This window comes from Mchenga conophoros, linkage group LG19, assembly GCF_057382185.1.
Source record: "Mchenga conophoros isolate Kocher_MC1m ecotype Shallow Benthic linkage group LG19, M_conophoros_male_GT1.1, whole genome shotgun sequence".
NCBI lineage: Eukaryota > Metazoa > Chordata > Actinopteri > Cichliformes > Cichlidae > Mchenga > Mchenga conophoros.
Window position 1 is genome coordinate 29,297,352 of NC_140544.1, and position 25,247 is coordinate 29,322,598.

The window sequence follows — 25,247 nt, forward strand, 5'->3', positions numbered from 1 at the left end:
CCTCTGTATACCAAAGTATTCTACAGTAATGTGTCTGACAATTCAAGCATGGCCAAAATCATGTTGTTCGACAAGCTGCTAAATCACGGGACTGCATAGAGGGATTTACAAAGGAGCAAGTGTTTTTCTTAATTTAAACAAATTACATTTATTAAACACTTAGATTTAAGCAGAGTGTGACACTTCAGGCTTCCTGGATTGTATTTCTTGTGTCACCTACACCTTCAACAGGTCTCCAAATGTTCACACCCTATGCTGGAAGTAGTTTTTAAAGCAAATAATTATCGATGATCAGACCATTTTCTGCAATAACAGAACAGTTCTGCAACATTAATTTAATTTAATCATAATTAATTTTTACATCTTAGTTGTGAGTTGCCGTCATCAAAGTTTTTGAAGAATTATTTCATGTTCATTCTTTCAAAAGTGTATAGAAAAAATGTTCACTGGTCTCTTGCCCCATGGTTCAACATCAACTAGAATTCAACTTTTAGTGGTACAAATGATACCTCATTGAGTTGTTAAGTCATTGTTGTGCTGGTTCTATAAAATGTGATGGACAAAAAGTTCAATACTTCAAAGAAAACCCAGCTGCTCCTTCTTTTCAAGTCATGGGACAATGAACACCCACAACTATAGCAAAGCCAGAGTTTCCATCACTTCAAAGAATATTAAACTGACACTCCTTTAAAGGAGACCTAGCCTCGGGCAAGCCTTACAAAAAATTAAGCGAGGCCTTCAGGCAAAATGCGATGGTTATGGCTTGTTTTTGTCCTCAAAAGTCCCCAGAATGTAAATAAAAATAATAAAAATAAATAGATAACCATTATCATGTCACACGTGTTATCTTTTAGATTGTGTGTCAGAGAAGAGAGGATGGGTTGATATTCTTTACTGGAGCCTGCTTGATATGTAAAAGACTCAAAAAAAAAAACTGCGTGAGTCATATTTGTGGTTTGGGTATCAAGCTGACCTGTGCAGCCTGATAATGTTTTGTCCTGTGCTCACATGCCTGCAACAACTACATCCACAAACATCCACACACATATATTTAGATAGTGATCACTGAGGTAGAGATGAAAATAAACGTACAAACTCAAAGTTAATTCAGTGAATTAATTAAAATCTGTGACCATTAGTAATAGTAAAATGTCCTGATCCAGTTAATTTCATATTTATAGCAGTGTTAATTATTCATAAGAAGGAAAAAGGGGCATCTTCTATATTTGCTCTTCAACGCAATGACCAGCAAGAACAGCAGCATTCAACACAGCCTGAGGGGCTTTTATTAAAAACATGCTCGAGCTGATTACTGGGATAATTGTACAGTGTCCTGTCAATCATTATCTTGCTTTCCATTGTACATATTCCATTTGCAGAGATAACAATATCTCACTACCCCCAAAAGCACTGTAAAGTGGGTTTTATGGATGAAATCTCTGCACCATACAGGTATAATTGCAAGCTCTAATCCCACATTAAACCACTCAAATTGCATAATGTAATTTGTTCCTTTTCTTTGAGATCCATTTTTACAGGAAAAAAAGTGCCATAAAAGCACTCTGCCTCATAGAATGCAGAGCTTTTACAATGTGCACAGGGAAAAAAACGGTACAAAAATGCTCTGTGATCCCAATTCTGACAATTTGCAAAAAGGGAAATGGATAGTTATTCGAGCAAGCAAAAGTGGTGATTTTTAAAAAGATGACAAGAAACGTCAAAAGCCTCACATGCTGCATAGTGAATGTTCACTCTGAGCTAAATGCTGCGCTCATAATTGCAGCCAATTATATCCCTCCTTAGTGCTTGTTTGATTCAAGGAAGAGCATGTGTTGATCTTTAGCTAGCCACATGGAACATGACAAACTATTAGAGGAGCCGATGCTTAGAACATTCCAAAGTCTTACTGAAATGAAGTACAGCAAGAGGTGTAAGTACTTTCTTGTCTCTTCTACTCTCTCAATTTTCCTGAGAAAGCCTAGAGGGCAGATCTTATCAGCCACTGGGGAACTCTTCCTTTATAGCTGATGTTTTATCACAGCAGAGAGTAATCTCTACAGAGTACTATGGCACTCTCTTATTCAGCAGGGAAAGCAAAGTACAGCAGTGATCAGCATTCCCAGCTTAAGACAGCACTTTACTGTTGAGGGCAAGCAGCTCACTTCAAGGGCCAGCCTCAGTGTGGTTACTCAATATGCCTTAACTAGGTGGCATGATCTTTGCACTTGTGTGCAAGATGTCTTGCAAGCATCAATGGAAAAGATGGTAGAAAGATGGAATGTCATTTTAAATCCAATTTTACAAAAAAGATTTCAAAAGCTACACAGTACACTAGTAAAGTACACTACAACTGAGCTTATACATGACAAAAAATACACACTTTCATGTACAAATTTGATATGTTAAGCCATTAAAAGCCAATCGATATTTTGCCAAAGCGCAGCACAGAGTTAACGTCCCTACATCTTGCCTGAGATAGTCAACCATAAGGGAAAAAGATGATTTGGCAATGAGTAAAATCATAAAGGTTACCAGACACTTGATTTGATCAAGGCAATTAGTTTACATTTGAGACATTTGAGATGACATACGTCAAAGAAACTGTCCCTTCTGGTGCGGTCGGTTGCTTTAAACCTGCGCGATGCCTTCTCCTGGGCCAAGTCATCACCTCCAGTAAAGGTCATGGGCGACCATGATGGATGGGCACTGCTGTGGATTTAATTTAAAATAAAGAGCAATAAACACAGGGCTCATGCTAAAGGCACAGGGCATGATGAAGGATCCATTAGTTAGGCAAAGGTCGCAGGCTCCTCCCCTGACAGTGGCTGTCACCAGGGCATCACAAGCAGTGGCAGGGGACGTGGGGCCAAAGAGGGTCACATGGCAACTCCACAGAGGCTCCTCTGTGTCAGAGCTCTCCCGGCTATCAGCTGACAATGACCTCAAAGGTTTCTAAGAATTGCACCCATTTTTGTTATGAATGAGTAACAGTGGGGTTCATTTTAAATGTCACTTCACATGCATGTGGTCATTGTATTGTTAACATTATATTCAAAGTATACTTGAATCGTCTTGTCAGTTTCAAAATAACAAAAACACTTGGATCAGGTGTCCCCTGTAATTTTAAGTATCTTATGGTTACAGAGAGCAAAAAGCATTTTCAAGCTGCATAAATAGAATAATTCTCTGAATATTAATCAGAGTGTTTTCTCTCATTTAAAAGTTCTGACCCTAAATTAGGACTTATTTCAACAGATCTACTACAAAACGCACAAAATCACAGGAAGTACACAAAGTTTGAACATGCAAAACCAACATCCACTTTCGATACAAACTTAAAAAGGCAGCCTGTTTGACCAGGATGGACGCTGAAATGAGTTTTAGACTCGCATGTTTTTGGCTGAAAACATTGCCAAACTGTAAACATCCATTATCCCACTCACTCAGTGAAGGTATAAAAAAAAATCTAAAAAAAAAACAAAAAAAACCCAACAAATTTCATCTCAACTGGAATGTTTTAAACTAGTTTTAGTGTAAAAAACCTGGATGACTCACGAGTGTACACGGAAAGCTAAAAACATACTGTGCTCATAGTTCACAATTTGTGTCAAAGAAAACATTTTGAAAATACTAATGCGGAAATCTGTGCAACTCATGCGTAATTTGCTGCCTTCAAATGCTCTTCACTAATGGCATTTAATAGGATCTGTGGGCCAAAATTGTGACAGCATGATGTATTTGGCCAACGAGCCAAGCTAATGACTGCCATCAAATGTGATTTCAGTTTTCAGCCTTGGTTATCTCAGTGGAGCCCAATTTATTTAGTGCCACCTTTTAACTACAGCGTTTGGCATAGACACATGGCCAATGAAAACAGGAGTGAAGGCTATCTCCTAATAGTGGTGCTGACGGGGTACTGATGGAGACGTTTTAGGTGTGGTTCCAGTTTACAATATGAAGTCTAATTGTCCTTTTTAGCATCAGCGGAGGTGATAGATGGAGATGAGGGAGACTTGTCTGAATGTGATAAATTAAAAGGCGAGTTTTTTTGTGATTGAAAGTTGTTAAGATTAATGGGACCTGTAATGCTTTAGAATGTTTTCTGGAAAATTGTCTATTTCACCATAATCATTTCACTGTAAAAAAAACAACAACAATCAAACAAACAGATAATTTATGAATAAAAAGCAAATGAGACATAAAAATAACCAACTTTTTAACCAAAAACAATTAGACCTCTGTATCCTCTCTTCATTGGACTGCATATGCCGTGGTTTATGAGCTATGACCAAAACGGCCACTTTTCTTCTCTTTAGTGAACAACATTTCAGCAAACGGCTCTTTTATGGTGGCGGCACATTCATCCTGCTCTTTTCCATTTGACTTTCTGTTATCAGATGGCTTTTTAAAACTAGATCCTATTTTGAACACTCGCACGGCTTTATCAGCTTACCATTCATTTACATGTATAATTATTACAGCTGCTTCAGGAGCCGTTTGCTAAAAAGCTTTATGCAAATTGTAATTAACGGTAATTAAAACCCAGGCTGCCTTGAATGGGAGCCACGGTGCCCGTGCATCATTTACAAAACCAAATTGAATCTAATGACTTTACTGTGTGAAATCAGCAGGGGCTCGGAGATGGGGCTAAGAATGTCCTGTCTGACATTAAGACTAAAGTACAGAGCAGTGGAGTCATATTGTTACATATCTGAACACGAGCCAACTGTTGATGTTAATCTTTAAATACCATAATTATTCACTCAAACAATTAAAGAGCCATTTAAGCAATATGTAAAGATATGAAAGGTAATGCCTGGGAGCCAGTATTTAGAGACCTGCTGAGCGATCCATTTTTCATTTACTTGGGAAGTAAATTATATAAAGAGAGGTGTGTGTTTGTCTAGGATATGTGTGTAAGACTTCACAAGTGCACAGATATATTATCCTACTCAAATACCAAGGAAATGTGATTACGGATGACGAAAATTACCTTCCAAGTAATGAATATGTGAACAAAACTGTAATAAAGTGTAGCCACTTTTTCTCTAGGTGGATACAAAAAAGAAAAGCCTCATATACCAAACAGGTTGACTTCTACGAAGAAAATAATGGAAAATTTGATAAAATAAAGTAAATAAAGCCAGTGCATTTATAGTAGCCATGAGGGAAAGCTTGATAATATGCTAGTGCAATAAAGTTTACTGTTCTTTCATAAGCGATCAAAGGTTAAAGCGCTAATAAACTTCAAGAGGAATTTTAACACTGTGGATCCCCAGTTGTGCTTCTTGAAGACAACTCAGACAGGAAGCTGAACGTAAACCTCCAAGGCTTCATCAAATGGCACCGTTTCCATAATTCACAAGGATATGCACTCCTTATCTTGTGATGTGCGCATGCAGCATAACTGAGATTAGATGTTGGGCTAAAGATGTCCATCAGCATATATTAGGGCAAAATGATATGCTGAGTGAGAATCTATGTAAATCCCTCTTAAACCAGATGTTTTGCCAGTTGCATAAAAATCACATCACATTTGGATCTCTGCTTTAATGGATAGTCGACAGATGAGATTTAACAGAATTATTCAAGAACTGCAACACCATTTTTCTCCAGTTTCTCTCAGTTACACTGGCACAAGTAATACTGCTTTAAGAACTGAGTCTTGTTCTGACTATATGTTTGGAACCGCTGTGTCTCAAAACATAGACTGGGTTAAGGTTTGGACCCCAGCTGTCAAAGAGTCCTTAGGCAAGATACTGAACCTCAACATGTGTGACTGCATGTGATTATAGCAACACTGTATCTATTTTTCCCCACGTTTCAGTTCTAATGCTCTAAACCTATTCACTCTGAAGGCATCATGAGAAATGCACAATGATTAAGTTACTTTCACCTTATGACAGATCAAAACAGATCAAGATTGTAATGCATTTATCAGTCTTTGAGCAACAATCATGTTAATGGGGATACAGAATGTGGGATAGTGCAGACTTCCTACCTTAAGTGCTACATGGGCAGTTTGAATGTATAAAGGATCGTATTTCAGTAATTAGTAGTCAATACATGCATTGATCTGCAATAATTTAAACTACAGTGTATTTTATGTCGTTAAGTTATTGTATATGTATTTTGGAAGTAACTTATTCAAGGAGAGAGAGCAATAGTGGCTATACTGGATGAAGAATGTTGAATATGGAGCTGCTAGGCAGGAAAATCACAGAGAAGATTCGTGGATATAGGGAAGGAGGACATTCAGTGGCTGAGCAGTGTAATAGAGCAGGACGCTAAGGATACAGTGAGACGGAGGCAGGTGATCCACTGTGGCGACCCATAAAGGGAGAAGTCAAAAGAGAAGCAAGGTAATTATTTTCATCGTTGCTCTTTCAGTAAACCCATAACTCAGACTGTAAGCAATCTCATCACACTAATCTTAATGTGCTTTACTTTTTTCTGTTAAAGAATTTGTGCATAGTGGTGGATTAACTATTACAGAAATATCAAAAATGATTTTAGTATCATATATATCACTTATCAATTATCACATATCACTCTTTAACTCAGTGTCCTTATATCCCTGTCGCAACAGTGGTGGCTGTTCTTTCACAAGCCACGAAGGATCTGCCATAGGAGTGTAGATTCAGAGCATTGCCTCGTATTTGACAAGTTGTTGATGCTGATTTGCTAATAACCATTTCATTGACCACAGCTTAATTTTGCTTCCAAACTTAATTAATCTTTCATTGTCGTGTTTTCACAAGATGACGTACATATGTTCAGCTGAACCACTTACAGAAGATACGATATTTCAGCTTTCCTGCAGTCACATGTAATATATGGCATTTGGAGTGGAAATGGAGCAGTAGTTCTGGGAATTCATCACATTTGGTTTCTTAGAGTTAGATTTGAAGTACCACAATACCAGGTTTGTATGGTAGATATAAAGTTAAAGACTTCAGACATGGCAGAAAAGCTGCTTCTATCCAAAGGCATCAAAATCTTTGTATTACTTCTAAAGCTCTTTTTAACATTCGGCATATGGTATATGTTAGGCTATCTGCTGGCCTATAGGCTACCTTTGAAATTCTGCATCTTTATGCCAAGTAGAAATCATCGTGTATTGTGTTACACTTTTTAAATACAATTGAGTGGCATCACGCTACTCTTCTAAAACTTAAAAAGAAGCCAAATGTTCACATATTGTTGAACTAATCATTTAATAAGAGTGAAATTTCTGATAAACAGGTAGGGCACCCTTCATAAAACATCGCAGCAAGCATGTCTGACATAGTTTTGGGGGGAATTTCATTTTGTTCTGCTTTTCCATGTTCTGCAGTGAATCCGGCTGCAAACTCACAGAAGAGACTGACACACTTCACACATTTCAGGCACATTATCCCCCATTCTTTTCACCTCTTTTCAATTGCTCATCTCTCGGTCAGCTGGGTATAGATTTCAGGCCTCTCTATATAGACTCCATCCTCACATGTCTTAGGGCCATTAAACTGTCATCCAGGATTTACTCAAGATGGGTGGAGAGAAAAGCCAAGAAATTATCTACTCTTGCACATGGAAGGGGACAAAGAGTGAAGAAAAGGAGCGAGGTGGGGACATGAGTGTGAAGAAAAATGGCGGTGAGTAAATAATGTGTATAGCAGCACGGAGCAAGTGCCTCTTCACAGCCAAGCTCACAGCAGGACATAATGATTACACAATGAAATTCAGCTACAAAGAGAATGAGCATTTTAAAAAGCAGAAAAGGAAGAGAGGATAGCTTATTATTGTGCTGCAATAAGCCCGTATATCTCAAACCCATTTCTTTGCTTTAATTAAACCCAACAGTAAACATACACTGAATATATTCTTGCACATTAACTTATTTTCATTAAAAAATAAAAAAATGTTAATTACACCTCTTATAAATAAGTTCAAGATTTAATTTATCATTAAAAAAAATATACTGGGCATAAATTTTATGAATCCTACTGGTGAAGAATGGATGTGTTTTAATGCAAGAAATTTAGGGCATTACAAGCATTTTTTAAATTAGTTATAAATATTACAAGCATATGCTTTGTATTAAGAATTAAGACCACAGCACTGCAAGTCTGTTCTGATAAAGACAAAAAAGATATTATAGGATGAATATGTGGATTATGGATGATTCATAAACTTTCCTCTCCCATGTACACATACATGGTGGAAAAAGGTGAGATGGACTGAATGAGGCCAAGGATGTGGATATTGATGTCTCCATCAGGATACTCCTACTCATAAGGCATCATCTGCTCACTTATGTGTGTAATACTGACAGGCAGAATAATAATGCCTGTCACACATCAGTGAAGACACTGCTGGACCTTCACAGCCCATAATTTATTACTCTTATTTACCTTGCATACTTCCTTGCAAATGGTGGGTCAGCAAAACACGAGGGATACTCACACCGAAGCCTGCTCCAAGAAAGGTGCCTATGATGTGATGGAAGCACAGGATTTCAGATTTGCACACATTAAACCTTCTGTTGAAATCAATCATGACTTCCCCTGCTAGAAAAGAGAAAATAGTTAGCGTTAGTGTCAACTAACATACCTAATGAAATTAAGTCTTTATTAAAAAGAAATGCCTTGTTACAAATATGCAATTTTATTCTAGAATGAGGAAAATGTTTGTTTTCAATTATAGCTTAAGATGCAATGCCAGTGACTATTAAAAGGGATTTTTTTTTTCCCACAAAGATCTTTTGTTGTTGTTGCTAAAAAGATGGGCAGCATTGTTGTCTAGCGATTAGCCGTGCCAAAACACTTGCAAATAAAAGATGGGCATGATGTCAACAGTAACAAGTGAGAGAAACACTGAGCTAAACATTTTTGCTATTTTGATCTTAGCATTATGAACCTGGATATGATGAGCGAGGGGTGGATTTGACTTCGGCACACCGGAAGCATATATGGTACATAGATCAAGTCTTTCAAATGTATAATCGGACTACTTTTGGTACCCACTAGATTCACTTCCTCGTGATCATTAGAAAAAATTAAAGGTATAAAATACCTACATTGGCTTTATATTTTAGACAGGTAACTATGTTTGGTGCCTGAGTGAGTTTTTCTCACAGTCCAAACACATGCATGTTGGAATAACTATAATCTAGATTGGTCATCCATAGGTGTGCAAGCATGAACTGCTGCTTATAGCTGTGCTAGCTCAACCTGTCCAGGATCTGCAGTTCCTTTCACCCAGCATCAGCTGGGATAAGCTCCACCCCCTGGTGAACCCAGTTAGATAAGCAGTTGTGAAATGATAGATGATTGGATGTTATGATGGATGACTTTATGGCTTACAAAAACATATCATATATAATATATAGAGAGAGAGACTGAAATTTATTTAGCAAAATGTATTTTCAAATAACTTCCATAAATGCTCTGAAACAAAGTCAACAGCTAGTACACTTGATATATATAATATGTAAATATTTGAGCATCATAAAATAGTTCCCTAACGTTTTATAGATGTTGATAATCCAGAAACCCTAGGCAGCAGTCTATATAGTAGCTTTTGTTTAGATTGAGTAACACATCTAGGGAGCAGTTAGGCAACAGGCATTCAAACATATGCTACAATCATCACAGTAAGAAGATGTCGTTTCACCACAACTGTTTCTTATTGCCATTTATTTAGAATCTTGTCAGACTTGATTAAACATTATAGCATTTTGGATTTGCTTGATAATGTTGCTAACATGCCACTTTGCTCTAGCTAGTCTTTCCTCTTAATCCTCACTCTCCGGTGCACAAAAACATACAGTTCTAACTTGCCTCTATGGAGCTTAAATAGGACAAACAGTCACACCTTTAGGCTCCTGATGTATTATGTGTTACAGTGAGTCGTCAGCTTGTTACTGGGGTAGGTAGAACCAGGTAGCCAGATTTAAGAGGATAAATCACTGATGCAGTACACTGTTGTAAGAAAGGAATTATGAAAATCTGCAATTATTATTCATTAAAAATACACTCTGACAAAGTAGGAATTTCCAATTCACAATAGGCTTGCCAAAAGATGGAGTGAAAGAACATGCACCGCTTTATTGACAGCCCAGGGGAACACGATTCCCTTCAATGAATATCATTTGGCATATCCCATCCCACGCCTTCAATAATTTATAGTATTGATTTGAAACATAGTCATACACTGTGAAGTGGATAGCAGAGTACAGTGCTTTCATTTAATGCTTTAGTAATCTAGCTTCTGATTTGGTACACAACAACGAGCGACAATGAAACGTACATCTGAATTTGGCCTGTTGGGAGCAGTGACAAAAGCATCTGTCAAGGTGAAATAGGGACTGAAAGAAGATGATATCCAGCGCTGATAGTTCACATGTGACATCCCGATACCTCCAACCAGCACAATAACATTCACTGAGTGCCAAATAAACACAATACATATTTAAAGAAAACACTTGATCCACAATTCTGAAAAATCCTTCAAGATATTAATGATATTTCGCCTCTTCTTTGACACTTCCAATCAATTACGGATTATATCCAGGTGATTTAATTCGATTTTGTGTTGCAGTGGAGCGATTTTGGGATGCACAGCATTAATCAAAAAATTATGCAGAGTAAAACTCAGGGGAGGCAGCTTGTCACCGTTACAGCCAAATCAATCAGGCTCTGCTTCTGCTGAGCCCCCTTCAGAACACAGCATTTTTATTTTGCTGATATCCTCGGTTGATAGCAGTATATGTCTGAGCTTCTGTTGCTTTTAGCACCACTTTCATTTTTCTTTTTTCTTTTTTAAACAATATGTATATTAAGAATTGATATCTATTCAAATTATACTGGACAAAACATTTCTAGGTAAAATGTAAGCATATGTGGAAAGAACAGCTATCATGCCATGTTTGCAAGCTGCCTACTCTCTCTCTCCTCTCCTTGCACTTCATAACACAAGGCTTAGAGCACTTTTTTCCCCTAATATATGGAATATCAACATGTCATATCCCTTTCCACCGGCCCACCAGTGAATTAAAGTCAGCTCTCTCATCTTGATGGCACCCATTCTTCCCTTTTCAGAGAGATTCATGATGCTTCTCGCAAGGTGAAAGTCATATCATACCACCCACTTTGTGTGTATAGATATGAATGTGTGTGCGTCTGTGTGTCTCTGTTTAAAAAGACGCAGGGGTCTGTTTATCCAAAATATCGCCCAAGTCTGGCCTCCATGTGTTCAGCGATGTATCAGTGTTTTGGTAGTTAAAGCTGAGCGTGCTAATAATTTACATGTCTGGAACTTTTCCAAGATGCTTATCTAAGCGCAGAGCAATTAGCACGGTGCTCCCACACTGTTTTCACTGCTAATCTAACCTAACAAATTTCAATAGAAGCAAAACAAAAGGTCACCAATGGGCAATTTCTTTCAGATACTGCATGTGATTATCCAGTATAGAGGAACATAGGCATCCACTTGACTACCACACAGTAGGATTATTCGGTACACTTGAAGCCAAAGATTTCTCTGTCCTGCCTGAATCTGCATCACAGTAAATCATGTGGAAATTTATTTTTTTTTGTCCTGGTCTACCAGGAGATAACTACTTGCAAACCCCAGAGATCTGATTTCATTCACACCTCTGAATACACACACTTCACCCACACATGGATGAGGAATATAAATGATTCAACCCGAGCGCCGTCTATCGTCCCTTCTTCATGAAATGCTACATTTGCTTCACGAGAAAAACCCAAGTGACAACCGGAGGCATTGAACACCTTTGAATAAGTATCATATTGAGAGCGATAACATTCTGACAAACAGTTGGCTAATAACCCAAAGTGATCCCTTTTTTAATTTAACCAAATCGTATGGAGTCCCCTTATCAACAATGTCATATGTTCTGTGTGAAACCTCTTCCACAACAGGCTCCCAGCAGGAGAGCAGAAGATTAGAAAAGGATTCCTCTGACATCTCTAAAAAGCACGCTACGCAGCCAGCTGTCTTCAGTCAGTCGGCAAAGGCTGCAGCCCATTCACACCGAAAGGAGCCTCTGACTCAGGCAGTCCGTCAAGCTAGCTGCCCAGTAATTAGCCTATTAAAATAGAGATCCAGGTACAAGTACAGAAGCAATATAAAGATCAACCACCTTCATATCTTAAGACCCAAGTAATACAGAAGCGGGCTTATCTTTTAACTTTCAGCATGAGACTGGAATCACATTATCTGGTCTTTGTTCAGATATAAATAAAACCACTTTGACACTGACTAAAGCAACAGAAGTTTAGCATACACTAAAGTTTTACTTTGTGAATTCAGTCTATAATCCCCAAATAAAGATATTAATATAAAAACAAAACCTAGAACCAAAACAGAGGCAATATTTACGGTCAATGGCCTGTATTTGTATAGCACTTTACTTAGTCCCTATGGACCCCAAAGCGCTTTACACGACATTCAGTCATCCACCCATTCACACACACATTCACACACTGGTGATGGCAGCTACAGTGTAGCCACAGCTGCCCTGGGGCGCACTGACAGAGGCGAGGCTGCCGGACACTGGCGCCACTGGACCCTCTGACCACCACCAGTAGGCAACGGGTGAAGTGTCTTGCAAGGACACAACCACACTAGTCGGAGCCGGGGCTCAAACTGGCAACCTTCCGATTACAAGACTAACTGCCAACTCTTGAGCCATGATTGTAGACGATAGTCTACAAGAAAGGGAACAGCTGAAATAAATGACTTAAATGATGGCTAGATTAATGACTTAGTGGGAGTATACTACTGAATCCATCCATTCATCCTCTTAACCTCTTCTCCAATTAAGGATTGCAGGAGCAGGGTCTGGGGCCTATCCCAGCTGTCTTGGGGCAGGGTTCACAGCACATTAAGAATCTCCAGGTAACCTAATATGCATATCGTTGGACTGTGGGAGAAAGCTGAGGTACCTGGAGAAAACCATGAAGGCAGAGAGAAAACATGCAAACTCCACCCAGAAAAAGCCCGAGCTGGCTTCTCGCTTTGAAGAAACAGTGCTAACCATTGCAGCATTGTGCTGAAACGCATTTATGCTGATAGTCAAGATTTAGAGGTTAATCAACAAATGCTTCACAACTAGTATTGTCATATACCTTTGCAAGTAGTAAAAGAAAGAAAGAAAATCCCCAGCCACCATCAGCATGACATCATTAACTCCACCATGAAAGACCATTCCTCTCCTTGAGAAATTGCTGCCCGTCTGCGCATCAGTTATAAAGGACACATCAGTCTCTGGTATAACAATGTTGAATCACTGACTGTTTCAACCGCCTGGAACGACAAAATTAAGCTCCTAAATTTCCCTAACAGTGTCTGATGAGTGATGAATCTCTCTGTCTTTTGGGCACTCTCATCCTTTACCAAAGACACACTGATTGTCTTTAGACGGTTCTCTGTCTGCCACACAGACTGATGGACAATACTGTATACATTACAGAGACAGCAAGAGAAAGTGCCAAACAGAAAAACTGAAGTATGCTATCTTTATGTGTGTTCCTTTGATTTAAAAAGGTTTTAAAGGCAGTCGGAGTGGTGTGTGATCGGAATTAATTGAATGACTTGAAATGCTGCTGCTGTTCCCCTTTCTGTGAATTAAAGCAGGTAGCTCCCTTTAATGAAGAGTGCATTAGACTGTGAATTGGAAAGTGAAAATGAAGAGAAAGGATACATTAAGTATTGATTTACACAGACATGCATACTAAAAAGAGCACTTGAAATGTATGTCTCCCTTACTGCACAAAGGAAGAAAGGCACAACCAAAAACAGTTTTCTAAAATGCAAGTTGTGCTTTTCTAAAATGCAAAACCAAATGAAAGCACAAAGCCAGAATACAGATCATTTTAATGAGCATCACACAAATCTGCGGTAACAGTTGTGGAACTAAATGATTACAGAGAAGATTGTTCAGGTTAATTTTCTTCAGCCCTAATCTCCACATGCTTCGGTTGGCAGTTGAGTGAGGAGCTGAAAGTAGAACACTAATGATGTACATTTAACACATGACCTGCACAGACATCCCTGACTTGAGAACAGTGGATGAAAAATTTGCATTCTAGATCACCTCAATCAATACTCCCATTAAGTCCTAATCAATTGACCATTAACAAGCTGTTTCTCAGCAAATCACAAGCCAAAGAATTGCGCCTGGTTACGCAGAGCAAACCACACATACACACCATAAAACCATGAATTCAATTAGATGCGATCCTAAGCCAAGCTGAGCATATGTTTTAAAAACCAGACAGTACGAACACATAGATTTTCAGTTCAATCATCAAAGATCACGGCATCATTTTCTCTCGGACAAACAGTCTTAAGATGAATAGTTAATGAACCACAATCCGGTTGTTCAGTGATGACGCGACGAATCCTACTTCCGGGCCTAAAGTAGTCTGCGTTTAATATGGCTTTTGTGTTGTTAACATGTTTAATGTTTTGTATTTTCTTCTATTTAATCTCAAAAAGCTCCTAAAACAGTCAGTGATCCCTGTTGACCTCCCTCGGCTTTTATTACCGCTAATCATTTATTTAAGCTCAGTTTTTAAAACCTTAGGATGTAACTACAGCCCAGCCCATGCAGCAGTATATGAATGACTAACCTCGTATTGTGGATGGATTATCTCAGTTGTTCTCCTGGCTGAAGTTTGGTCCTTTTACAGCATCCTGCCATGCGATTACATTTGTTCTTGACCACCGAGAACACTCACGGTAACTTTTATCGAGTGGAAAAAAAGTTAGCTTGTTTATATTATGCTAACATAGCTGTGTCGCTAGCGGTCACGTAGCACATCATTATATACCAGCTAGCCAAACTTCAGTAACCCTACAAACGTCACTGCTGTTTAGTTTTCTGTCTTCATTTATGCTGGAAGTGATAACAGAGCTGTACGTTTGAATTTGTTTCCAAAACCCCACAGTCAGGACATGCTATATTGTATTTAGATAGAAGCTAGCGAGCTAACTCCCTGCTAACTTCTAACTCCGTTAAATGTCATAAATTCCGTTTTCATGGATGCCTGGATGTTAAACTCAATTGTTACACCTGGTAGAGCAGAACGCTGATCATTTTATTAAAGATGAAAGACTTTAGACAGTTTTTCAACTCTCAGTAATGCCATAGTGATCGTTTGATATATGGACCTGCAGCGGAGTTTAGGCCCAGACACGGCTAGTGACGTCAGACTGAACAACCGGATAGGACTTGAAGCAGGCTGACAGTAAGGATGTCTTGTTATTGCAACTCAAACTCTCTAAGAGTGACATATTAAAGTAGCTTAACAAGGACAAGGGAAGAGCAAAACACCTACAATAAAAGATTAGCTATCTAACTTTGAATGAATAAGCAGTTTAACTGAAACTGAAATGAAAGACAGAAATTGGATTTTCACACCTTTGCTTCGCTCTGTCGCTAACCTAAAAAAAATTTGTGAGTATAAAATGTGCAGAAACAAATTTTCTCCTACTTATTTATATTTTTAATGCACATAAATATATCTTATTCTATATATAACTACTTTAAAGTTGCTGTTGTGCACACAAATGCACGTGTGGCCCCAATAGACGTTCCATCAACAAGCTAATAAACAAAGATTACCCATCACATCATCAACCCCTCTTTTTTATATAAAGCCTAACAGCACTGCAGAGCAGATCCTACTAAACTCTCCTAGTATAGTGTTTAAATAGGAATAAGAAGTCGTGCTGTATACACACTGCACCTCTAATCTCGGTTTTGAAGTACACAAAATGAAGAGAGAGATAGTTTTATCCACAGATGCACTCTTCCACTCTTGTGCTCTAGAGGTGTGGGTGCAGAGATAAACGAGGTGGTAGAGGGATTAAAATGTCCCAAACATTCAGGCTGTTTAATTGAAACCTCCCCTGGGACACTGCACAGGCGACAAGAGGGCAGGAAAGGTGTCTAGGGAGCTACCGCTGGAGACCCCTGTAGGTGAATTCATTCCCTCATTGACCCTCAATAGGAGATGATGAATAGTGTGACATCAGTATCTTGCAGGGGATGGGGGCGTGCCACTGTCTGCTTCAGAGCTGAACAGTGTGTGGGCTTTGTGCAAGAGCTGCAGCAGTGGGGAGGGGGGGGATTCTAGTGTGATCAATAATTAATCAAAACATTAAAAAGCATTTTCTCTTTTTTCTTTCCATTTTTTGACAGATTTCTGAATCGTCCATCTTGCACACAGAGAAAGATTTCACTTCTCTCACTCTGACTCGGGTGGAAATTGCTGGCACACATCGTTGCTATTTATTGTAAGCCATTACTTTCTATAGCTGAACAATTTTCCACATGAATAGGTTATTTGTTTTTGTTTTTTTGTTTGTTGTTTTTATCATAAAACCCTATTCAGTAGCACTTCTATAGTCATATGTGGCTTTGTTTGCAAAACTAGCTCTGTCGGTATTAATGTATTGTGTCAAATTATATTTAAAGATCTATTTCAAAATCTATGAAATATATTTTATGTATTATCTTTAAAGTACACTCATAAAGCAAAAATTGTTTTATAACAACCTTTTCAAAAACTGTGATTTTTATCTTTGTCTTTGCATTCAAAATGCAAAATCTTTCCTGATTCTAGTTCCTGTTTCCTTTAAGCACTTCTTTTTGGTGAACTAGTGTCCTCTAACAATGCACACACAGTGGTGGCCAGTAGACCATGTTTGCAGACATTTGTTTATACACAGCTCTCTTGAGGTGTGGTCACAGCATTTCCAGTGGGTTGAGGTCTTTGCTTTGGCTGGGCCATTGCAATACATCGATTTTTTTTTCAGTCATTATGGGGAAAATTTGCTGGTGTATTGGGATCATTGCCATGTTGTCCTGTGTTTGGTTTTTACAAAACACGGTGCTGTTCATTGTAGCCAAACACCTCCGCTTTGGTCTTGTCTGTCCAACGGACATTGCTCCAGAAATCTTGTGGGGTTTTTTAAAGATGCAAACCTAAGCTGTAGGGATGGGAACTGATAAGAATTTAGTGATTTCCGATATAATGATTCAATTTTCTTAGCGATTCTCATTGGATTGTCTTTGGCTCTGATTTGAGGATCACCACCATTGCTAAGCAGCCAGTCATATCAAACATTACATTAGTGCAAATTAATTACATGCTGTGTGGTCAAATGCTTGTGCGTGTTGGAGGTATTTCCCCCCTTTTTATGTGTATTACACATATTACACTAAATACTTTTTGTAATGCAGTACATTACTTAAAAGTAATTCATTACACTACTCATTACATAACTTCTGTGTTCTTTTGTGAAATGTAAAACGACTTTAAACACGGTCTCATAATTATTATTTAACACTACAAACCTGAGGCTACAGCCCCACACAGCAACAAAAATCTCTATGTTAATGAGGACACACATATGATCTTTCTCTTAGTATTTAGGTATGAACACACAGCAAAGTCAGTATTTATTCAGTTTTATCTTCACTCTGGGTTCTTGGCTTTCTTACCATTAGCATGCTGTCTGTGCAGGTGCTTGCAAAGACCCAAGTTTTGGAGCATAATGCAGCTGTTTCTGTCTTGGATGCAGTTACTTTTACCATCACGCTGGTCCTTTTGTGCAATAAAAGTAAAAGTAATTTTCATATCCACAGTGCAGACTGCATCACTATTTTCCTCTTCCAACAAACTGAAAAAAGCTGATTGAAGTGGAACCGATAAGCAGGATCGACAGGCAGCCAGACTAACAATTTCAAGTAATTGAGCTAGTGGGAACCGGTTCTCTACAAGAACTAGTTCTCCATTCCCATTCCTACTAAGCTAAGAGGCTGTTTCTTGGAAACTCTTCCAAAAACGTCATACTTATTCAGTCTTTTTCTAATTGTTCTGTCAACATTTCACATGCTAACTGAGGTCTGCAGAGGTGAAGCAACTGGGTTTTTTGGGTTTTCTCTCAACATTGTACTTCAACTCCTGGAAAGAAAGAAGTAGGTGCACACTTGTGAAGCATCCTGCTAGCACACACATAAATGAGCCATAGCAGCAGACGGTCGAAACTTCTGCTGTTACAGAGATGCCTTTTCTGATGACTGTGTGCATATTTTCAACTTGGCAACACAGTTCTCAGGATGCATTAGCGGATTCAAAATTATTTATACAAAAAACATACAAAGGTTGAGACATGTAGTGAATATCAGAGTATTTTACACTTTATCTCTGGCATACAAACAATAACAATAGCAACAAGATTGGCACAATAGTAGATGTAATGTAACAAACATTCATGTATAATATATTTCCAAAGCATAACAAAAACATGTATCTGACGACTGCAGTTATTTTCCTGTGTGCAGCATTTGTACCAACTTGCACGTCGTTATCGGCTAATAATAATTTTGCATTTCGGACTGACAGAAATGGTTTTAAATTATAATGACAGAGACCACTGCAAAATATGATATTTTGTGCGTACCCATCCTTTCTATAACACAGCACTGGCCCATGTGACTGACACTGCTGAATGATGGCTTTTGTCAAATCAATGAGATGTGAACAACTGCTGTGATAATGTTGTTAGCCAGCATCATTTTCTCTTGTTCTTGGTTGAGCTGGTGATTGATAGAGGCGGTGGTCATTATGTCCAAGGTCAACAGACCTAAGCGTATTAGATGTAAACTTGCTTTCCCATACGTGTCCTTGAAAGTGCACCAGAATAATACGGAAAAAAAGGGATGACTATCACAGCAGTTAGGATCGCTGACACATCAGTTTGAGCAGCACTGCTGGATCTCATCATTTTACAAAGATATTATGGGCATGAGTGGGTAGATATACCTTTCGGTCAGAGTTAGGGCTGAACGATTATGGAAAATAATCTAATTGCGATTTTTTTCCCCAATATTGCGATTGCGATGCGATATGCGATTATTTTTTAAGGTCTTTGTCTTCTGTATTATTAAACAAAGACAAGCAATACATCATATAGTATGGCCAATACTATATTACATTAATTTTAAACTGTTCTTTCCTGGAAGACAGACCTCTGTTATGATGACATGAGGTGATGCATGAATTGATGACTGACATTTTTATTTAACTTCTTCAATCACAACAGTATATTTGAACATACACAATAGTTTATTTTTAGCTTACAAACATCTGAGCATAAAGTGCTGACAAGGAACCCTGGTGTAAACATTAAAATGAAAGTCAGTACAATGTGCAGATTGCAGAAATATAAATAAAATAAATCAGTGGCTTTACCACACTCAGTTTTTCGACATCTGTGAACTACTAGACAGTCATTCAATTAAAAAATAATATTAAATAAATAAAACTAATAAATAAAAAATACACACATCTTACTGATCTCTGCAGTCAGTAACATTACACAAAAGGTGCAAACATAATAACAATTGTGTAAACACACACACAAACACGCCTTTAAATTAAAACTGGCTGAACATCTTGATTATCTGCAGTAAGTAACAGCAACACAGCACAAACTAAAGTGCACAATGAGTATGGCTCAGTTAGCCATAATCATCCTAGCTCACAGGTTTTTTGCTAGGAAGACTAGCATATCTACTTTTGCTGGCTTTAAGGATGAGCGAGTGCAGGTCACTATATTCCCTCCAGTGCTGAACAGACGCTCTGAGGGGGCACTTGTGGCTGGCACACACAGATATTTGCGGGCCATCTTGCACAGTCGTGGAAAGTGAATGTTGTGCACCTTCAGTTCAGTTCAGTTCATTTTTATTTCAAACATTTCAAACATGTGCCTTCACAATCATTACAAAATATCATTCCATTATTTGTTTGAAAAGGAGTAGGCTGAAGTATTTACTTATTTGTCCCTACCCCCTCAAGTTTTACCTCTCATTCATTAAATTTTTTTTTGTCTTAAATTAAACAAACAACATATGAAACATATAAACATATGAAGTAAAACAAAACATAACATACATAAATCAAAAACAAGAAATTAGCAAGCCCCACCACAGTATAGTTTCTTTCATATGAAAAATACAGAATGTGTATATTTGCAGATACACAAGTTATGGAAAAACAACAAACCAAAACAAAACAAAAAAACAAAAAAACAACCAAAAAAGAACCGCAACACCATTTCCAGCAACATTACCGTCCTGGGTTAACCCCGTTTTCTTCATTCTTATACTTATTTAAAATTAGGTTTTTATATTTTACTTTAAACTGTTTTATGTTTTGACTGTCTTTTATTTCTTCTGTTAGACTGTTCCATAATTTAACTCCTGCAATTGAGATAGACATAGTTCTTAAAGTTGTTCTAGCACTTTGTATTTTTAAATTCCATTTCCCTCTTAAGTTATACCCACCTTCTCTTTCTATGAACAATTTACAGATTTCTTTGGGAAGCAATTTATTTCTGACTTTATACATTATTTGCGCTGTTTTAAGCTTCACCAAGTCTTGGAATTTAATAGCTTGCATTTTGACAAAGAGTGCATTTGTATGGTCCCTGTACCCTACATTATTTATTAATCTAATGGCCCTTTTCTGTATTATAGTTATTGTTTGTGTGTTACTTTTGTATGTGTTTCCCCAGACCTCTACACAGTAGCTCATATATGGCAGTAGTAAAGCACAGTATAAAATGTGCAGTGCTTTCTGATCCAACATATGCTTTGCTTTTCCCAGGACGGCAATGCCCCGTGCCAATTTCCCCCGAACATAAGTAATGTGTGGCTTCCAACAGAGCTTGTGGTCAATGATCACCCCAAGAAATTTTATTTCATTTACTCTTTCTAAATATACATTGTCAACACATATTTCTACTTCGATGTTTTTCTTTTGGTTTCCAAACAACATAAATTTGGTTTTATCGAGATTCAATGATAATTTATTTATATCAAACCACTTCTTTAATATCGTTAATTCCTGTGTGATCATTTCCAAAACCTGTGGCAATTCCCCACCTGCACACAGTATATTTGTGTCATCTGCAAATATTACAAACTTTAAAATCTCCGATACTCTGCAGATATCATTTAAGTACATAATAAACATTTTTGGACCCAGTACTGAACCTTGAGGTACTCCACAAGCTATATCCATCAAATTAGATTTATATTCATTTTTTTGTACATATTGTTGCCTATTCCCTACATAGCTTTTTAACCATTCCAAAACCACTCCCCTAAACCCGTACTTTTCCAGTTTTTTTAATAGAATTTCATGATTAACAGTATCAAACGCCTTCTTTAGATCTAAGAAAACTCCGAGCGCATACCTCTTATTATCCATACATTCCGTTATCTTTTCCATTAAATCTATCAGTGCCAAAGCTGTTGATCTGTTGTTTCTGAACCCATACTGACTATCTGTCATTAATTCATATTTTTCCACAAAACTGTCAAATCTTTTTATGAAGAGTTTTTCCAGTATCTTAGAGAACTGGGAGAGTATTGACACTGGTCTATAGTTTGTAAAATTATGTCTTTCACCGGTTTTGTAAATGGGAATAACTTTAGCAACTTTCATTTTTTGTGGAAAAACTCCTTTTTGAAACGACAAGTTGAATATATATTTTAATGGTTTAATGGTTTTACGATACCATCAATAACTGTCTTTACCTTCCACCAGGCTAAGGGATCATCCTCTCCGTCAATGACAGGGGTCAACAGGTAACTATTCAACTCTGCCTCCACGACATCTTCAAGTGGCAGAGGCAAAGCTGAAGAGGCCGCACTGGTTTTAAAAAGACTACCAATAGTCTTCTTTGCCTTTCCCCCAGAGGCCTGTGCACTTGGAGAATTTTGAGCAGTTTCAGTGCGAGACCTCTTCTCCTGCCAGATGGGAAGAGAGACATTAGTTTTGCAGTTAGCTTATTTTTAAATATTATGTGTTTGTGGAAATATAATTTTCAAGGATTTACCTGATTATGTGTACGTCTAGCCGATTCCACCATTTCTGTCTTCAGTCGGGCCTTAATGGCAGGAAGGTTGTCTGCGCTGATGTATTGCGTTTTGAACCTAGGGTCCATGAACGACGCAACATCCAAAAGCTCCTGGGTGTTGAGGTCACTATACTTGTCGTTGAGGTATGCCAGGACCTTGGTTTTAATTGATCTAGTCAGATCAGTGTCCGCAGCATCTTCAGCCAAGACTGATGTTGCCAGAAGATGGAGAACTGGCTTGAGGTAGGAGATGCTCACATACTCTTCTCCAGAAAGAGCATCAGTAAATTCGGAGAGAGGATGCAGTGCCTTATGAATGGACTCCAACACTTCAGCATCCTGCCAGGTTGGGATGAGGGAGCGTGCATGTCGGTCACCTGTCAATACCTGCGATATGGCTTTCATCTGTTCCAGCACTCTGGCAATCATTTTCTCTTTGGACCCCCATCTTGTAGGGCACTCAGTAATGAGAGAGTGCTCAGGAAGCTTAAGCTCCTTCTGTGCCTCAGTGAGAGCTGCCTTTTTCTTCCAACTGTGCGAGAAGTGCCCCACCAACTTCTTGCACAGCCCAATTGCTCTTGATACTCTACCATCTTTGATTGCATTTTCTGGAGGGAAAAAAAAATAAAGTAAAAAGTAAAATTAGTGTTAGACATACAATTGCAGTTATGATGCAAGGTTTCACCATTTCTCTCTCTCTCTCTCAAATTCAAAGTTGCTTTATTAGCATGACTATGGGAACAGTGTTGCCAAAGCTACTGTTACATACATCATGACATACAAGAACATAAGACCATAAGACAAAAACAAAAAAGAAAATACATAAGAAGAGGTGGGTACATCAGGGTGGGGTTGACATAACATATCTAGAATTAACAGCAGTAAAGAACAAGATAAATAATAGTGTGGTGTGTTTGTAGGAGAGAGTGATACACAGGCTCGCACATACATGCATGCACACGCACACACTCTCTCTCTCTCACGGCAGTAACTTACCAATAGCAAGATGTAATCTGTGTCCGAAACACTGGAGCCTGGTCCATTCGTTCAGCTGTGCTGCTTTCACCATATTTGACGTGTTGTCCGTCGTTATGCAGACAAGGTTGTCTTCAGGGAGATCCCAACACGCAAGCCCCTCTCTCAGGCCAGCAGCAATGTTTTCCCCTGTGTGGTCTTCGGGGAAGTAGGCCGTTTGTAGGCTGCGAGCTTCGAGGTGGAGGTCTTCGGTAATGTAATGCACCGTCAGACTTTGATAGGGCTCTGCTGTACGGCTTGACCACATGTCTGTTGTCGCCGCAAAAAACTCAACAGCCTTTAACTCCGCTGCGACCCTCCGCCTACATTGCATATGTAGCTCGGGTATTGCAGTCTGACTGAAATACGTGCGGGAGGGCATTCTGTACCTCTTATCCAGTGTAGTTACCAAATTATTGAACCCAGGCTTGGTCACCGTATTGATGGGCATCATGTCTTTCGCGATGCAGTGGGTTACTGCTTTGGTGATTTCCACGTGCCGTTTTGAAGTGCGTTCATATGGCGTAACACCATCAAACAGTTCGGTCAGTGATCCTTGCCGAGTAACGTTACTAGGTTTATTCTGCACACTACTAGATTTTTTAGCCATACATCTACCATACTCTGTTTTGTGCCGAGTCTTAAGGTGCTGGTACAAATTCGTAGTGTTTCCGCGAGATGTAGAAACTCTACCAAGACAGGTTTTACACAGTACCTGACTCTGTGCGACATCATCTGTTTTAAACCCAAAATATTCCCACACGGCTGATGTTCCATTCCTCTTTGGTACTAGCATCCCCGCAGGCTCTGGTTCTGTTGAACCTGAGGCCATTGTGTAGGCTACAGCTTTGCTTGCTAGTTCACTCTCGGTAGACTGTTTCAAAACTTTGCTCCCCGTGTCACGTGACCAGAGTGCAGCCTCTGTGGTTAGACAATCTCGTTTGATCATATCACATGTTTTACTCGCGCATGTCACGTAAACGGAGTATAATCGCAGCGTATAATCGCAGCCTTTGCGGTTAGAAAATTGCACTTGATCATGTCGCGATATTATCGCAAATGCGATATATCGTTCAGCCCTAGTCAGAGTACAAGGTGGTGAAAATCAAAGATGCAGAGGCACAGTGAGATATTCCTGTGAGATTGACACGCAAGTACTTCTAAATGCATCTAACTGTGACCTGTAAAAAGCCTGGAGATGAATAAAGAAAGCCGTTAATGGTTCCATGGACTGATGTGCATTTAATTTGGAGAAAATGGCACTTAGCAGTGATTCACCGTGGATACGAGGCCCATCAGGGCGAGAGTCACAAAGAATCCATTTGATGAACAGAAGCTTATCCTAACACTTTAGTTGGTAGAATGTTCTTTCAGGGTGATATAATGTAGTCACAAAGATTTCAGATACTGATGGTAGAATCACAGTTTCAGAGGCACAACAGCTGAATGGCTTAAATGCATCTGTGTTATTTACTGTTTTTTGTGTGATTTTTGGTGAAATCTTTGCGAGATTATTCCTTTGCATTAAAGAAAACATTCTTGTAAGCTTTAAGTAACTTGAGCTTAAACATATAGATCCCAGCAGTTCTTTGGGTGCTGTGGGGGGCGTGATTATGTGAGTGTTAAACTCCTGTCAGTCTTCGTTTACACTGAACTCACTTGTGTATACCCCTTGTTGGATTTTTAATTAGCCAAACTGTGAATATTAATTAGCTGAGAAAATACTATTTATTTACTTTTTAGGTTAAACAGATTAGAGATGCTTACTCGGTTCTCAATTAGCTGCTTAAATAAAGCTGTATGCGTTTGTTTGTGTGAAGCCCAGTTTGTTCCAAAGCTAATACACAGTATGCAAATTTTGCTGTAGCAGCAGCGTGGGCTAATTCAACAAGAGAGAGATAGAAAACAAATGAATCAGTCTGGGTTTAGTTCCTTTGATCAACAGAGAAGCAAAGCATGGCGGTCATTTTCAATGAAAACGTTTGACAAGTCATTATAGCATCTGGAAATAAGGACATGTTTTCCACAGAGATATATTTAATAAGCTATTATAACAACAGATTTAAGGCAATTCTAGGGGGACTTGATGAGAGACATGCTGTTAACACACTACAACAAATCATGCTTTAAAAATTTTTTTAACTTCCTACTAAAAGCCATTTGTTTAATTCAGGAAAATTAGCTGTCAGTGTGCATTTTCAATACAACATTAAATAGCAGCAGCCAATTTAATTTGATTAATATGTACTACAGGGTTTGTTTTTTTTCCATTGCTGAGGTATATT

At 38.5% G+C, this 25,247-nt stretch overlaps 1 protein-coding gene across 1 annotated transcript in view; it reads right to left on the reverse strand.

Annotated features, from left to right (window-relative positions):
• Positions 1–23,230, reverse strand: part of LOC146552552 (zinc finger BED domain-containing protein 4-like) — a 34,746-nt gene extending 11,516 nt beyond the window's left edge. The window contains exons 1-3 of the mRNA XM_085256734.1: positions 22,945–23,230; positions 21,928–22,556; positions 21,626–21,838 (exon numbers count right to left, since the gene is read on the reverse strand). Coding sequence (XP_085112860.1) covers positions 21,626–21,838; positions 21,928–22,556; positions 22,945–23,230 — 1,128 coding nt within the window. The remainder of the gene's footprint in view (positions 1–21,625; positions 21,839–21,927; positions 22,557–22,944) is intronic.
• Positions 23,231–25,247: the final 2,017 nt, after the last annotated feature.